Source organism: Heteronotia binoei, chromosome 4, assembly GCF_032191835.1.
Source record: "Heteronotia binoei isolate CCM8104 ecotype False Entrance Well chromosome 4, APGP_CSIRO_Hbin_v1, whole genome shotgun sequence".
Taxonomy (NCBI): Eukaryota; Metazoa; Chordata; class Lepidosauria; order Squamata; family Gekkonidae; genus Heteronotia; species Heteronotia binoei.
In genome coordinates this window covers 123,491,393-123,509,540 of record NC_083226.1, presented here as the reverse complement: position 1 = coordinate 123,509,540, position 18,148 = coordinate 123,491,393, and the positions used below count along the sequence as shown (strand labels likewise).

At 42.0% G+C, this 18,148-nt stretch overlaps 1 protein-coding gene across 2 annotated transcripts; it reads right to left on the bottom strand.

Moving 5' to 3' along the window:
• Positions 1-621: 621 nt before the first annotated feature.
• On the bottom strand, positions 622-4,478 carry LYSMD3 (LysM domain containing 3). 2 transcript variants are annotated; one of them, XM_060235703.1, is made up of 3 exons: positions 4,328-4,478; positions 2,858-3,136; positions 622-1,195 (listed from the first exon to the last, which is right to left on the bottom strand). In XM_060235703.1, the coding sequence occupies exons 2-3, from the start codon at positions 3,119-3,121 to the stop codon at positions 665-667; spliced, it is 795 nt and encodes a 264-aa protein (XP_060091686.1). In that variant the 5' UTR covers positions 3,122-3,136; positions 4,328-4,478; the 3' UTR covers positions 622-664. The 2 variants fall into 2 exon arrangements, with proteins under 2 accessions (XP_060091686.1, XP_060091687.1); XM_060235704.1 differs by having other exon boundaries at positions 4,334-4,443.
• Between the last annotated feature and the right edge of the window lie 13,670 nt (positions 4,479-18,148).

Here is an 18,148-nt window from a genome sequence, read left to right as displayed (position 1 = left end):
TTCCAAAGCAGAACTGTTTTCAGCATACATGACTAAAAGGCTTTCCAAAAGTTATATTACCTGTAACTCAAGTACTTTAATGTAAAATAGATCTGATCCCATTAATTTCAGTGGGAATGCATCAGCTTAAATCCAAGAATTTTGGCATGACCAAGCATTTCTGTTCAGGAAGCTGTGTTTTTGCCAGCAATCTCACACTGAACTTTGACTTCTTACTTAGTGCATTTTCATTCATTCCTTCCTCCAAGGATCACAAAGCAGTATACACAGTTCTCCCTCCCCATTTTATTCACACAACACCCCTGTGAGGTAGATGAGGCTGAAAGTGTAACTGGCCCAAGGCCATCCAGCAAGTTTCATGAAAGAATATGGATTTGAACCCAGATCTCCCTGCTCCTAGATTTACACTCTAACTACTACAGTACACTGGCTCTGGAAAAGGTAACTTCTATCATATATTAAACAAGGTAATAAATTACCTCCTTATTAAATACCACTACAAATAAAGCTACTTTCCAAGTTCACGTGGCATCTGCTGTTTCTTTTCTCTTTTGTAGAACATGTTGAATAGATGCCCAAGGATTTAGAATGCAAAGCAAAAAAAAATAATCAAAAACCGTCTTCATGAAGCTTGACGATTTACTTCATTTTCCAGTGGTTTTCATTAAGGTGGTGCCATTACTTGGGAATATTCTACTGTGGAATGGTGACTGACATCCACCTTAACTAAAACTTCATAGTATAAAAGATAAAAAACAGGTGTTACTATGCCCACCACTACCATTATCACTACTGCTGTCCACCATCCTATTCCCCAGTCTGCTCCATAGTAAGGATCTTTCCGTTTGACAGGTTTACCTTCTGCTTCAAAGCTTGACTGTTGGGCTGATAAGGCAGAAACAACCTCATTAAGATTCTCTCTCTTTGTAGCATTACACTTCACAATTTGTTCTATATCACGATCCACTACTTTCAAGAAGTTACCAACAGTCTCAGTGGTGTTCTCAAGAACTTGGGTTGCATCCAGGAAATCTGCAGAGTGTGAAGTAGAGGCAGATCTTGAAACTTGCCTGCTTTTTGGAAAGCAGTGTGTCTCAGTCAATACGCTGAACTTCTTCACTGGAATTTTAATGGATCTTAGTGCAAAGAAGTCCTGATCTGTGATAAGATTATTCAGCCTTTTGATATCTGCTACCTGAAATACAATTGTTTAAGAAATTGGTAATCAAATGAATTGCCACTTTAAAAAAAAGTTACCCCTTGAGTGACTAGTACTCCTATGTTATAATTGGACTCAACTTGTAAATAAAGTTTGAAGTCATTAATTAAAACAAATTGTATGTTTTTAATCAACTGTGGTATTCCCAGTGATGTAAAACCCATTGTGGAGAGGAAATGTCATACAACAGAATACATTTTAGCAAGAGCAGCCCAGTTATAAACTTCAAGCTCATGTGCAAAGCAGCTGTTCAGACTTCCAGAAGTTTCCCTAAAAAGATGAAGTAACCTCTAGCACTGATTCCCTGATTCTTGTCCTCACAGGAAAGAGAAAGAGCCTCCATATCAAAGAAACAGAAACAGCTTAAGGAAGGACTTGTCACCTTTCAGTATTCACTGGGGAGGGAATAGAGGATTAGGGAAGATTTACAACTACTCTTCTTCAAATAAACACTGCAAGATATACAAGCATTCCTATATCAAGCCCAGCTCCTTCAACCTTTCCTAATAGGACTTGGTCTCCAGACCCCTCACCATCTTAGTCACCCTCCTCTGGCCAAGTTCCAGCTTGTCTATATCCTTCTTAAAATGTGGTGCCCAAAACTGAACACAATAGTCCAGGTGAGGTCTTACCAGAGCAGAATAAAGTGATACCATCACCTAAGATAATTTAAGATGTACCCAAGGATGTTCTTAGAAAGAAAAGACACTCCTCCACCCCTCATGTGCTATATTATACACGGTTTTTAAAATTCTCTTCCCCTTCAAATACAGCCATATTTAAGGGAGAACAGGGGCCTTTATTCAGAAATGTAAGTCAGCTGTCAAACTAAGGCTTAAATTATATTACACAGAAAAGGTACCTAGCTTAGCCTGTGCAAGCCTATAAATGTGGAAAGATCTCTTTCTGCTGTGGTAGAGATGGGGTATTCAGTCCTTTCACTGCTCCTAGTTGCCTCTTACAGTCTCTGTCAAACTATGGAAGCTGCAAGGAACAGCTGTCAAGAAGAGTTTAGTAGGAAAAGATTGGCATTCCCCTCCCCCTCCTCTGGTTTCCACATTGAAAGCTTTTTCTTATTTCATATATAAAAGGTCCAGCTGATTTACTGTTAAAAGCATTTGCACTTGCCAAATAATTTGTACTCAACAGGAAACTTATTGAGAACAGAAATTAACAATAAGTCATTTGATAGAATTATTGTACTTATTGAAGTCTGTAACAATCTGGTTGTCTGCAAGTTCCTAGAACTTATCCCAGGCAGAATAAATGCCTTCATACAGTATATTTGTGCCAAGCAATCACTTCATTGTATACAAATACTGGGACTCTTTGCTTTGTCACCACCAAATAAGCTTTAGTACCTCTTGTGAAAGCACAACAATACCACTATGAAGAGGCCGGGGGAGAGATGAAAAAATCTGGCAGTCTTTTTGCAGTTGCTTCAAGGCATTCTCAAATTAGGTCTAGCTGCATTAAACCACTGTGTGCAACATGCCCCATGTTGTGTGAAGCAACCTCTGAACTGCTCCTGTGGCACAAGCCATCAAGTAGTGTATAATAAATAAGCATTTTAAAGCTTTCCATGTGTATATTTCCCTCCAAATGAAATTTAATGTGTATAGTTGCATACAGACTTACTGAACAACAATACTGAAGAGCTACTGCATTTAAAGTGTCTCCTTCCTGTATATCCTTGGTTATAAATATAACATCATCAATTCTCTCTCTTGATGTACTTTGACGGACTTTCTCCTTTCCCCTGGGCCGCAGTTCATACACCTCTGTTTCATCTTCTAACACATCGCTGTCGGAACTGATACCATTCCCAAATGAATGTCCATGGCTATCTACTGCAGGCTGCATTACAGTTGGAAGTTGGAAATTCTGTCTTTTTCCCGTCATTTTGTCAGGAGACTTCTAACAATATAAGGGAAAGAAAAATAGGCCAATTAGTCACAAACACACATTACTTCAGCTAATTTACATACAATGCCCCTGTCAAGAACAAACATAAATGAAGACAGTCTTTCAATGCTCTGTTCCTCCTCTATTCACATTCTCCTAATGACCTGGAAAGTAAACAATTCATATAACGTTTTTATATGACACATCCAAGCTGCAGCTAGATTCAAGTCCAGCAGCACCCTAGGGACCCTTAGGGCATAAGCCTTTGAGAGTCAAAACTCCCTTCGTCAAGAGTCACGCTGCAGTACCTGTATACACACACAAAACCTGGCAGCCACTGGGAACAATAATGCGTGGGGAAAAATTAAAGATCATCTGCTTGGAGAAGAAAGCAAAATAATTTTTCTAGAAGTTTGTCTGTCATCAACAATATACAGCTTGAAACTCAATCTCAGTGAGAGGCTTCAGTAAGAAAACAGACTTCTGAAGAGGGGAAACCTGCAAGCCATCAGATATCTGATTAAGCCACTTCACCCTTCATTGTCTCTTGCAGCTCCCAGCCACAAGACTGGGCTTCCTTCAAGTATTCCTTACTTAACAAACCCCTTTAGCCCAGTACACCACTACCAATAATCCCCAGAAGACACAAACAATGTCCATAAAGATCTCAGACTCATAACCTTAACTGCAACAAGATCCAACAACACTCCAACAACACTGACTTAGAGGCTCGAGCTTGGGTCTGGGTTAAAGTCCTACCTCCACCACAGACATAATATCATTGCTATAATTCAACCTCTGTCCCTCACCAAGGAAGGGAAGGGCCATGGTGACGAGTTACAGTCGTCAACTTTCTGGTTGGCTGCTTTTCTGGAAAAAAAAAAAAAAAAAGTCCTACCGGTAGCTGAGAAGATGACGAGCATAATAAAGAGCTGGCAACAGAACCTGGTCCTGGGTCTTGCCTTCAAGAGTGACTTACTCCCTTCCCCGACCCCGAGGCTACTTCACGGACACGGGGCCGTTCAGACACCCCAAGAAGACCCCCTGGCAATCAATAAAGCCCTCCCCGCGCTCGGGCAGCCACCGCAGCTCCCACTGCGTCCCACATTTCGCACTGACTTAAACAGGCACAAGGGAAGGGCTAGACTCCCACTCTAAGAGGCTTCCCTCCGGACCCGACTCCGACCGCTGAGCCTGCCTTACCGGTACTCGGCCTTCTCCCGGTAAGCGCCATGATGACGGCTGCCTCCATGTAACCTCTTCGCCAGGCTCCAAAGTGACAGGCCAGGCCCGGATCCCTACGACTGAGTGCCGACGGCGCTACGTCTGCAAATTAGATCCACCCCTTCCCCAGACCTTAAAGGGCCAACGAGCGTTTCAGATATTCTGCGCAAGCTCAGAACGGTTCTACTAGGCTCCTGGAGGCGGCAGCTGATCGGCGCTCGCAGAGATTTTAGCAGGCTTAGGAGTGCGTGTTTTGTTTTTGTTTTTAATCGCACATGTCTGCTGTGGTCCATTGGTGTTCCTTTCCGAACTCTTAAGGTTGAACTAGTAGAAAAAGTCTACTCGTGCTGTTTTTTCTCTGTGTGAAAGAAGATTTGAAATTGATCATTTCCAAAGGGGAAGCATAGACGCAAAATAAAACTCCTATAAACCGCTGTAAGGGAAGGTAGGCTGCAATCCTGTAACCTGAGAGTAAACCCATTCAATGGAAATAGATCCCAGTAGGCAGCCGTGTTGGTCTGAAGCAATAGAACAAAGCAGTAGACTTCACCTTTAAGTCCAACTAAGTTTTGTTCAGAATGTAAGCTTTCGTATGCTTCTAAGCAGACTTCATCACACATCTGATGAAGTCTGCTTAAGAGCATACGAAAGCTTGCATTCTGAATAAAATTTAGTTGGTCTTAAAGGTGCACTTGTCTACTGCTTTGTTCCATTCAATGGAAGTTATTTCTGACGCTCACACTCCACGACAGGGTTAATATCAGAAGATCCCTCATGTACTGCACCGAACTTCAGCAGGGGGAAAAACAGAGCTCTGCGTCATACGCTAAATGGTTTGAGAGGCGAGGCTGCAGAGTCGAGTCAACACTTATTGAGTTTGCGACTCAGTGTCTGCATGAAAGAGGCTGGAACCCAGATCTGAGCCAAGGAATAGCCGTCCCTGATAAGTTGGCTGCACCAAAATAAAACAGAAGTGTCACATTAAAGACTAACGGACTTTAATTTAGTGTAAACTTTTGTGAGTGACAGCTGCATCTAATGAATCCAGCTGTGATCCAGGAAAATTTATACTGAATTAGGATTGCCAGCATTGGGTTGGGAAATACCAGGAGATTTTGGGGGTGGTGCCTGATGAAGGGCAAGGTTTGGGGCTAGGGGAGGGATCTCAGCAGGGTATAATGATGCATCATCCCAAAATCACCACCACCCCGGTGGAAAAATTGTCTTCCACAAAACTGGTCCCTGGTGCCAAAAAGGTTGGGGACCACAGGTCTACAACATAAAGTGGTGACTAGCAATTTAAGGGGTGGTGGTTAGGGGTTGTTTTTTAAAAACTGCAACACTTTTGAGTCCAGTTTTCCTGGGTATGTTATGCTGAAGCTGAATGGTATGAACTTGCTTGAACAAGGATATAGAATTAAGGCTTTATATAAACCCAGTTCCTTACCCAGGCTTTTGTATCCTATTTGAAAGCCATCTGGATTTATGTATATTCCTGTGTGATTATCCTTGTCTCCAACTGAAACAAAACTCGTTTCAACAGCATATGTCAACTTCTGTTTGCATGGCCTCTATTTTATTTCCTCCCTCATTTCTATTCCTGTCATCTTCTCACTGTTGAGATTTATACTATAAGCATCTCTAGGCAGAGATCTGTCTTCTTGCTTATGCAATTTTGTTAAGCTTTACCAAGCTAATTGCATCACATTAGATCAGGCAGGCAAAAGGGACCATGAGGAGCATATTGCAAAAAATATAAAGACCAACAATAAAAATTTCTTCAAATATATTATAAACAGGAAACCAGCCAGGGAGGCAGTGGGGCCCTTGGATGACAAAGGGGTAAAAGGATTACTGAAAAAAGATAGGGAAATGCCTCCATCTTCACTGTGAAGGATGAGAAGTGTTTGCCCACTCCAGAACTGCTAATTTTGGAAGGGGTGTTGAAAGACCTGAGTTAGATTGAGGTGACAAGAGATGAGGTCCTACAACTGATAGATGAATTAAAAACTAGTAAGTCACCAGGTCTGGATGGCATGCATCCAAGAATTCTGAAAGAACTCAAAGGTGAACTTGTGGATCTCCTGACAAAAATATGTAATCTTTCATTGAAATCTGCCTCCCTTCCCGAGGACTGGAAGGTAGCAAATGTCACCCCCATCTTTAAAAAGGGTTCCAGAGGAGATCCGGGAAATTACAGGGCAGTCAGTCTGACTTCAATACCAGGAAAGTTGGTAGAAACCATTATCAAGGACAGAATGAGTAGGCACATTGATGAATACAAGTTATTGAGGAAGTCTTAGAATGGGTTCTGTAAGAGAAGATCTTGCCTCACTAACCTGTTACAGTTCTTTGAGGGGATGAACAAACATGTGGACAAAGGGAACCCAATAGATGCTGTTTACCTTGACTTCCAGAAAGCTTTTGATAAAGTTCCTCATCAGAGGCTCCTTAGTCAGCTCAAGAGTCATGGAGTAAAAGGACAAGTCCTCTTGTGGATCAAAAACTGGCTAATTAATAGGAAACAGAGTGAGTATAAATGGGCAATCTTCGCAGTGGAAGACGGTAAGCAGTGGGGTGCTGCAGGGTTCAGTACTGGGTCCCATACTCTTTAACTTGTTCATAAATGATTTGGTGTTGAGAGTAATAATAATAAAATTTTATTTATATCCCGCCCTCCCCGCCGAGGCGGGCTCAGGGCGGCTAAGCAGTGAAGTGGCTAAGTTTGCAGATGACACTAAATTGTTCAGGGTGGTGAGAACCAGAGAGGATTGTGAGGCACTCCAAAGGGATCTGTTGAGGCTGGGTGATTGGGCGTTAAAGTGGCAGATGAGGTTCAATGTGGCCAAGTGCAAAGTAATGCACATTGGGGCCAAAGATCCCAGCTACAAATACAAGTTGATGAGTTGTGAACTGGCAGAGACTGATCAAGAGAGAGATCTTGGGGTCATTGTAGATAACTCACTGAAAATGTCAAGACAGTGTGCGATTGCAATAAAAAAGGCCAGCGCCATGCTGGGAATTATTAGGAAGGGAACTGAAAACAAATCAGCCAATATCATAATGACCCTATATAAATTGATGGTGTGGTCTCATTTGGAATACTGTGTACAATTCTGGTCACTGCACCTCAAAAAGGATATTATAGCATTGGAATAAGTGCAGAAAAGGGCAACTGGAATGATTAAAGGTTTGGAACACTTTCCCTATGAAGAAAGATTAAAACGCTTGGGGCTCTTTAGCTTGGAGAAACGTCAACTGTGGGGTGACATGATAGAGATTTACAAGATTATGCATGGGATGGAGAAAGTACTTTTCTCCCTTTCTCACAATACAAGAACTCGTGGACATTCAATGAAATTTCTGAGCAGTAGGGTTAAAATGAATAAAAGGAAGTACTTCTTCACCTAAAGGGTGATTAACATGTGGAATTCACTGCCACAGGAGGTAGTGGCAACTACAAGCATAGCCAGCTTCAAGAGGGATTTGGATAAAAATATGGAGCAGGGGTCCATTAGTGGCTATTAGCCACAGCATATTATTGGAACTGTCTGGGGCAGTGATGCTCTGTATTCTTGGTGCTTGGAGGACGAGCAAAGTGGAAGGGCTTCTAGCCCCACTTGTGAACCTCCTTTCTTTTTTGGCCACTGTGTGACACAGAGAGTTGGACTGGATGGGCCAGTGGCCTGATCCAACATGGCTTATCTAATGTGCTTATGTTCTTACATTAGATGATAATAATAGTACAACAATAATATTGGTAAGTTGAATGTGGTTGGTTAATAGATGTTTGTACAATGATTAATAATATAATAGCAATATGCTTCAGAATTAAAAACATACAGAGGGGAAAATTGGCTGATATGCATACAAGGAGGTGAAATTATACCTTCTAATTGTTCAGCTTATTTTTCTTATAGTGCCTGCAGAGGGTAGAGACCCTGAATAACTGAAAAATTTTTTTTATCTGGGAATATCACTGAAGCTCTTGGCAAGACAAATTTTGAATACATTTTAAAGAAGAGAGCCGCAGTGATAAATAGTGCTAAACTGTTACTAGCTAAAAAACTGATGACTCAGCCCTCATTCATCCTTCCTGCAAGATAGTTCTATTATATTGGTCAAAGCTGTTGGTGCAAACTGACAGAAGTCTATAGTCTATCTTCAGCAATTCCTGTTACAAAGTTGGATTATTATAGGCATATTGTTAGCAGAATTTATTTTTAGATAATATGTAGCAAGAGGGAATATTGGGATTTAATTGATTCTTCTCTCTAGACAGATGCTACACCATATCGGGTTAAACAAGCATTCCTAGAGCAGCACACTTCCTTAGAGGAAACAAAGTGTGGGAGCTTTCCTGTGACCCTTCTAACTCCATCTGTACCTAGTGACATTTTCCCATCAACATACAAAAGGGTATATTTCCATCTTGATGAACAGGACAGTAGCTGCACAACTCATGAATACTAATAGGAATACAGCCTTTCTCTTTCCCCATGTAAATTATTTCACTTATCCTAATAGTGCATATTAAGTGAGTTAACAGGATCAGTATTAATTACTACATGACACCTGTATGTGCAACTGTAGGAACTCAGCTCGCTTGCCTTAGTTATCTGTCTGCCTCAGCTGGAAAGCAGAAGTTACAAATAAGAAACACATTAGACAATGCTAGTAGTATCTTCAAGCGAAAAAGGCATTAGATCAATAGTGACAAAGGGGAACTGTTGCCTCTGAAAAGCTGTTTTAGGGGGATGTACAGCTTAGACATGGGTAGCAAATCACAAGACATAAACTGCCAAGACTGTGGTAAAACGGTTGTATGGGGAACAGCTTTGCTTTTAAAGTGAAAGTCCAACTGTTCTAACTGGTTGGATGGATTAACAGTGCACTTCTTTAAAAAGTATAAATCCAGTGAAGTCAAGGGGTTTAGGAAGGGTGTACTTATGTTTAGGATTGCAGTGTTAGAGAGCAAGACTCAGCAGATGTACTCAACATTCCAGTCAAGATTTTTTTTTTCTGGAAAAAAAGGGGCCAGAACCCTCAAAGAGGGAAATGAAGAAGAAACACATAGGTGCTCCTCAAGAACTTTTAAACATTTTTGAGAACTCCATTCCATCACATTCCCCCAGGAGAAAATGTCCTTATTCCAGTGAATTTTATTCAATGAAGCTTACTCTCAGGGAGATATTCTTGGGATTGCTCACTTAAACATAGGGTTGCCAAGTCCAATTCAAGAAATATCTGGGGACTTTGGGGGTGGATGTCAAGTCTGCTCATAACTCTGGTCAGGCCTGCACATAACATTGGCTCAGGAGAAGAGCATCCTGGGTAAAGCCAAACTGTATTACATTGCTGCTAGCTTAGACTCTCCTTACCCCCCTCCTTTTCTTTGTTATGTAGCCTTGCTTTGAAATGGGAATATGTGAACAGTTTATCTGCGCCTTCTCAGGCTTGGCACCGGGGGAGGTTGGAGCCAGAGATGCTCAAGGCCAAACCGGGCCTGAGAACGAAGTTGTAACATCAATGTGTGAATGTGCCATGCATAGTACCCCTCCCTCAAGAATCCCTTTGAAGTGTACCTTATATGATTGCATTCTACTGTATGATCTTTAGTCTCTCAATCGAAGTCGACGGAATCCTCTCTGTTGCACGACCAACAACATGTGATTTGGACCCTTGCCCCTCTTGGCTGATTAAATCTTGCCAGAGGGAGCTTAGATGTCCTCTACGGGACATAATAAATAGTTCCCTCTCAGAGGGGCGTTTTCCATCACCTCTGAAAGAGGCTTTGGTCCGCCCCCTCTTGAAAAAATGTACAGCAGACCTGGCCGAATTGGCAAACTACCGGCCGGTCTCCAATTTACCGTTCTTAGGTAAAATTATTGAGAGGGCAGTGGCGTTGCAACTGCAGAGGTTTCTGGATGACGCTTCTGTCCTAGACCCTTGCCAGTCCGGCTTTCGCCCGGGCCATGGGACGGAGACAGTGCTGGTCGCCTTAGCAGATGACCTCCAACGGCAACTGGATCGAGGTGGCGTGGCGGTGCTGATGTTGCTAGACCTGTCGGCTGCGTTTGACACAGTCGACCATCGGCTACTGACCCGCCGACTCGCCGACATAGGGGTTAGGGGGTTGGCCTTACAATGGCTCTCCTCCTTCCTCAAAGGACGGGGACAAAGGGTGGCAATTGGGGGCGAGCTCTCCCGGAGGCGCACACTAGATTGTGGGGTGCCCCAGGGAGCGGTTCTCTCCCCGATGCTATTTAACGTCTATATGCGCCCCCTTGCCCAGATTGTCCGGAGGTTTGGGCTGGGTTGTCATCAGTATGCAGATGACACCCAGCTCTATCTGCTGATGGATGGCCGACCTGACTGCGTCCCAGGGAACTTGGACCGGGCATTGCAGGCTGTGGCAACTTGGCTTAGGCAGAGTGGGCTGAATCTGAATCCGACGAATACAGAGGTCCTTTGCGTGGGTCGCGGTGCTCTGGGAGGGGAAATACCACTCCCGGTTTTTGATGGCGCGCCGTTGAAAGCGGCGCGCCAGGTCAAGAGCCTGGGAGTTTTACTGGAGCCTTCATTATCGATGGAGGCCCAGGTAGCTGCCACTGCCAAGTCAGCATTTTTTCATCTGAAGCGGGCAAGGCAGTTGGCTCCTTTCCTAGAGCGCCGGGACCTAGCAACAGTGATCCATGCGACAGTCACCTCAAGATTGGACTACTGTAATGCCCTCTACATGGGGCTGCCTTTGTATCGAACCCGGAAGCTGCAGCTAGTGCAGAACGCAACGGCCAGGCTGCTATTAGGACTCCCGAAATGGGAGCATATACAGCCGGGGCTGCGTCAACTGCACTGGCTGCCAGTTGCATACTGGGTTCGCTACAAAGTGCTGGTCATTACCTTTAAAGCCCTATATGGTTGAGGACCTGCCTACCTGAAGGACCGTCTCTCCCCATACGAGCCCCAAAGAGCACTGAGGTCAGCAGGGAAGAGCAAGCTGACTGTCCCTGGGCCAAGGGAGGCAAAATTACAGACCACACGGGCACGGGCTTTCTCCGTGGCAGCCCCCAGCCTGTGGAATCAACTCCCGGAGGAGGTGCAGGCCCTGCGGAGCTTAGACCAGTTCCGCAGGGCCTGCAAGACCATCCTCTTCAGGCAGGCTTTTTTAGAATGCTGATAGAGGATGACTGAACGGAGGATCCAATAAAGAGATTCTTCAATGACTCTTGCCACTATTTAAATATGTAACAGCGCCCGGAACACCTCTGCTGCTGTTAAACTATAGAATAGATATATTATAGATTATAGATGCTGGATTAGTGTTGTTTTAAAAATTTTATGCTGTTTTATAATTTTAATGTGTCTATATGTTTAATGCACTTAATGTATTTTAATTACTGTATTTATAACATGTTTTATTGAATGTTTGTTAGCCGCCCTGAGCCTGCCTAGGCGGGGAGGGCGGGATATAAATAAAATTAATAATAATAATAATTACTGTAGTCGAGAACCATGATATCAATACACTAGTTACTTTGTTTTAACGAAGACTCGTTATTGAATTTGCCGACTTGACTGGAGCCAGGAGACATCGGGGCAGAGCCAGGAACAAGGGTGTGACAAGCATAATTGAACTCCAAGGGTGTTCTGGCCATCACATTTAAAGGGATCGCACACCTTTTTAAATGTCGTCCTTCCATAGGAAATAAAGAAGGATAGGGGCACCTTCTTTTGGGGCTCATAGAATTGGACCTCATGGTCCAATCGTTTTGAAACTTGGGGGATACTTTGGGGAGAGTCACTAGATACTATACTGAAAATTTGGTGCCTCTACCTCAAAAAACAGCACCCCTAGAGCCCCCGAAACCTCCAGATCAATTCCCCATTATACCCTATGAGAATCGATCTCCACATAGAAAATAATGAAGTGCTCAGCAGACTCCCCCCCTCCCATTTCTGGCAACACTGAAGGGGGATTGGCCTCTCTACTCACAAGTTGCTGCCAACTTCTTCAAAGTAACACAGACACCCCATCCCAAGAGGAAGCCTTTCAATCAGCGACTGAAGCCTCTGGAGGTAGAAACGCACATGGTCCTTTGGGGGTGGAGCTCCCCCCCGTTCTGCCAGCCAGACTCCCCAAGGAGACGCCTGTGGCAGCCGGAGAGGATGCAAGGACTATGAGTCCCAGCATGCACCTCGCGAAGGGAGGCCGGACTGGAGCGAATAGCAGGCCCGTGGTGGGTGGGTCTTTGTGACCCGGAGGAAGGGAGAAGCCTGAAGCCTGCAAGGGAGAGAGGCAGGCAGGGAAAGAGACATGGCACCGTTTCCCCACCCCCACCCCCGCTTCCAGATTTTTGGAGAGCGGGGGAGGAGGCTGCTAATCCAGGGGTCCCCCGGCAGGGTGGGGGGGGGTTGGGAAGCCTACTTAAACATCTAAAATCAAATTGGTTAGGGGAAAATGCAAAAGATAAATTCAAGAAAGAATGTGGTGTTAAGATGCAGCCTAAAACATTATTTTGGGTTACTTGGAAGTAAAGTCCACTTAAATTACTTTCAAGTGAGTGGCTATAATTCAGTGCTTAGACCTCGGTGAAATCAGAGAGTGTTTAAGTCCTCCTATCTGTGTGGATTTGTTGTGTGTATGATGAAAAGCCACTAGGAAACTTTGGAAAATGTACTGTCCTTCTGATATAGTTTTCATCTAGAAATGATAACATTGCGCTAACATGTAAATTAAGATCTAGAATGAAATGTATCTTTGTTTCTTTGTTTTCTATCTTGGCCATTTTCAAACAGATGTGAAAACTAGTATATATATATTAAATGTGTTCTCTATGAATTGTATTAGTCTGTATTATTAATTGTTGGTACATTCTAGAAGTTAAATATTAGCTTCTGAGAATTTTAAGTTGTAAATATCTTCAGAAAAAGTCAGCATAATATCTTCCCTTTGCTGTTCATAGGCTGGATTCATAAGCTACTTTTGTGGAAAAGTAATTAGTACATGTATCACCACCCCACAGGACTGGCATCATGATGGATTGGTGAAAGATTGATCATGTGGGTACTTGCTTCACCAGTATCTTCTCTCCATTAAGAGTTTGACATTGAATGGGAAGTACCTGGTTATCATTGCTAGTTACTTGATCAAAACACTTGTATATTTTCTTTGTATTTACTGATAACTTATCATAACTAAAATTTGTTCAGTTAAAACCAGAATGTTAGTAAAATATTGTTACATATTTTTTATAATTTTAATATAGCATAAGTTTCTTTTACATTTACATTTGGGTAATGCTCTGTTATAACATCATTTTAAGTTTAGTTGATGACTTTGAGAGATATCTGTAACCATAAAAATGACTTTCTTAAATCTGTAGGGTTTTTATAAAAGCTTTCAAGGGCTGTACTATACTGTATATAGAGTGGGCTTCCAATATAAATACAAAATTTTAAAGAGCTTTCTTCAGGCATTTAAAAGAGATTTGTACCTCCTCCATTCTTCTGCAGCCTTTGTCTTTGAATTGGATTCATCTCTATACAAGAAAGGCAGAATGCTTCAGAAATCCTTATATTCTCTTTCACTGGCATGCTAATTACATTCTAAGGGAGAAGCAGAAATGTAGCTTATCTCAAAACACTAAGTGTTTATACAAGGCATTGTTATGCTTAACGTGAGAAATGGATTTAATAGGGAAAAAAAACAGGAATTTGTTTCATTAGTTTTGTTTCAGTTTCCAAATGATGACTCTTAAAAGCTTCAATATTGATTCAATGAAATGAATGTCTGGATAGTTTTGGAGGGGCCCTAACAAATGCACAAATGCTTCCATGGTTACCATGTGCTATGCAGTGTAGTTGCCAAGCATTGTTCGTTTCCTCCCTCTGCTATTGAAGAAAAATAACAAACCACAGGGAAGCGCCACACATGGTGCACATAAAGAGGAAGCAACTTAAAAGATCAAGATCTAGACAGACTTACACAGATTTCAGAAAGTGCAGTTTCTCCTGATTTTACTTAGTGCACACAAAGAAAGAACACTGAGACATATGTTGTTCTTGGCCAAATGGAAGTTTTAATCATTTGTCTTATCTGTCTCTTGAAGATGAACTGATCAGTCCTATTTTGTCTAAAACGTTTTACCGATGTCCACTTGAAGCATAATGATTTTTTCTGAACCAGAAGCACTTTTGAAACATTGGTCCTTGATTCATATTTTTGCTTCTCTATTAGGTGATATTGATTAATTAACAATGTTAATTTGAAATGATTAGATAATGTTAAAAAAAATCTCGATTGGGTTGGAATTCAATACATGCATTCATAATATGCTATGATCTCAGTAACTATAAAATACTGTTATGTTGGGTGGTGGAATAATATGTGTTGATTGTGTAGTACAAGGCATCCACATTTGCTGAGAGTCACGAGGGGAAAACATATGGGAAGACCCTGTATATGTGCAAGATCACTGAAGCAAGCAGATTCACAAAGTGAACATGACACATTGTTAGCTAATATGTGTGATGATATGAAGCATTTTAGAAAAACCACCAGTTACCCCATAGAGTGAGCTCTACTTTCAAGCTCATCTTTCTGTGATTTTTTTTTTAAGCAACTGGAGCAAGGCAGCAAGAAGGAATGTCCTGCTGCCAGGAAGAATAGATGCTCCTTTTTTATGCTGTGAGCTGAGAACTGCAGCCACCAAGATTCTTCCCATCTTCCATGTTTTAATGGAAAGCTAGTAGAAGGAGGCCTCCCTGAAGGAACAATGCAAACCAATAGTGGAAAATAACAGAATGGGAAGAGATCTCTTCAAGAAAATCGGAGAAATCAAGGGAACGTTTCGTGCAAATATGGCCATGATAAAGGACAAAAACGGTAGGGACCTAACAGAAGCAGAAGAGATCAGGAAGAGGTGGCAAGAATACACAGAATAATTATACAAGAAGGATCTCAGTGTCCTGGACAACCATGACAGTGAAATCGCTGACCTTGAGCCAGAAATTCTGGAGTGTGAAGTCAAATGGGCCTTAGAAAGCATTACTAACAACAAAGCGAGGGGAGATGATGGTATCCCAATTGAGCTATTCAAAGTCCTAAAAGATGATGCTGTTAAAGTGATGCACACATTATGTCAACAAATTTGGAAAATGCAACTGTGGCCACAGGATTGGAAAAGATCAGTTTATATTCCAATTCCAAAGAAGGATAATGCCAAAGAATGTTCAAACTATCACACCATTGCACTCATTTCACATGCCAGCAAGATCATGTTAAAGATCCTACAAGCTAGGCTTCAGCAGTATGTAGATTGGGAACTATCAGAAGTTCAAGCTGGGTTTTGGAGAAGTAGAGGAACTAGAGATCAAATCGTCAACATTCGCTGGACCTATGGAGAAAGCACGGGAGTATCAGAAAAATGTCTATTTCTGTTTCATTGACTACGCTAAAGCCTTTGATTGTGTGGATCACAACAAACTGTGGCAAGTCCTTAAAGAGATGGGAGTACCAGACCACCTCATATGTCTCCTGAGAAACCTGTATAAGGGTCAAGAAGCAACTGTCAGAATGGGATATGGAACAACTGATTGGTTTAGAATAGGAAAAAGAGTTTGACAAGGATGTATATTGTCACCCTGCTTATTTAATTTATATGCAGAGTACATCATGCGGAATGCCGGCCTGGATGAAGCAGAAGTCAGAATTAAGATTGCTGGAAAAACATCAACAACCTCAGATATGAAGATGACAAAACTCTAATGGCAGAAAGTGAGGAGGTCCTAAAGAACCTCTTGTTGAGGGTGAAAGAGGAGAGCACAAAAGTAGGCTTGAAAGTCAACATAAAAAAAAACTAAGGTCATGGCATCTGGATCTATCAAACCTTGGCAAATAGAAGGGGAAGACATGGAAGTAGTGACAGACTTCACTTTTCTGGGATCCAAGATCACTGCAGATGGTGACTGTAGCCATGAAATTAAAAGACGTTTCTTCCTTGAGAGGACAGCTATGGCAAACCTAAGCAGTATCATAAAAAGTAGAGACATCACCCTGCCAACAAAAATCCATATAGTCAAAGCGATGGTATTCCCAGTAGTAATGTATGGCTGTGAGAGCTGGATCATAAGGAAGGCCGAGTGCAGAAGAATAGATGCTTTTGAGATGTGGTGCTGGAGAAAAATCTTGAGAGTCCCTTGGACTGCAAGAAGATCAAATCAGTCAGTCCTAAGGGAAATCAACCCAGACTGTTCCCTGGCAGGTCAGATGCTGAAGCTGAAGCTCAAATACTTTGACCACCAAATGAGAAGGGAGCACTCACTGGAGAAGATCCTGATGCTAGGAAAGACCGAAGACAAAAGAAGAAGGGGATGGCAAAAGATGAAATGGCCGGACAGCGTTACTGATGTAACAAATATAAATTTGAGCAGACTTTGGAGGATGGTGGAAGACAGGAGGTCCTGGCGTGATTTTGTCCATGGGGTCGCCAAGAGTTGGACTCGACTGTGCGACTGAACAATGACAGTAGAACCCCATGTGAGACTTGTCTTCAGGTCTAAGTTTAAAATAGCCACTATAGCTGCAACACTGAGAGAGATGGAAGATTGATTGCTCCTCACCAATACATCAAGATAGCTGCAGCTACTAAAACTATTTTTATTTTTCCAGTTGTTGACCAAGAAGCTAGCAGAATCCTGTGTGAGCTACTCTGAAACTTATATCTGAGCCTTGACTTCAAAACAGTAGCCATGGATGGAAGCCATGTGAAACAGAGCATGAGTCTCCATTTTCTTTCATTCATTTATATCCCAATTCTCATCTCAGGGTGGCATATACAGATGATGTGATCCCAGGACCACAATGATGTAATTTTGGACTGAGGAAGAATGACTGTCACAAGACGAAGCGACTGCCATGAGGAGTCAATATAATCATAAAAAGTTCAGAAGTTCAGCAGAAGCAGGCCCAAAGCCAAGCAACCTCCCATAATGAAGGCAGCTGTTTCCAGGTGGGTGAAATGGAGGAAAGCCGGGCTCGGATCTTTGTATTGAATAAGAGATACTTTGGGAAAGTAGCAAGTTGCAAAAAAAGACATCAGATATCATTTGATATGTTTATCATATAAAGAAATAAATATTTAAATTAGAAGGATTTTTGCTTGCGAACACATGAGCCCAGGGTTGCTACATTTTGTTTGGTAATGCCCTCTTCAGCTTGTTATGATTTAATCAAGAAACTGATTAGTTAATTATATTGTAGTGATCAATTGAGAAATGAATACATTATTTTACTCACATTTTAGTACTAATCGACTTGGATTTAAGAATTCAGTGCTGAGTGGATTTATATCTGATTTGGATTGCATATATGAATTTATAATTGATTACTGAATTATTCAAATTATTATAATCTGGAAATCATTAATGAACTTTGGAGGAACTGTTAAATCATTTTTAAAAGGTAAAGGTAGTCCCCCTGTGCAAGCACCAGTTGTTTCCAACTCTGGGGTGATGTCACATCACAATGTTTTCATGGCAGACTTTTTAATGGGGTGGTTTACCATTGCCTTCCTCAGTCATCTACATGTTACCTCCAGCAAGCTGGGTACTTATTTTAATGACGTCAGAAGGATGGAAGGCTGAGTCAACCTTGAGCCAGCTATCTGAATCCAGCTTCCGCCGGATCAAACTCAGGTCATGAGCAGAGCTTGAACTGCAATACTCAGCTTACCACTCTGTACTATGGGGCTCCTCTATCTTTTAAATCATTTAACAGAATAATTAATTGGCATAATC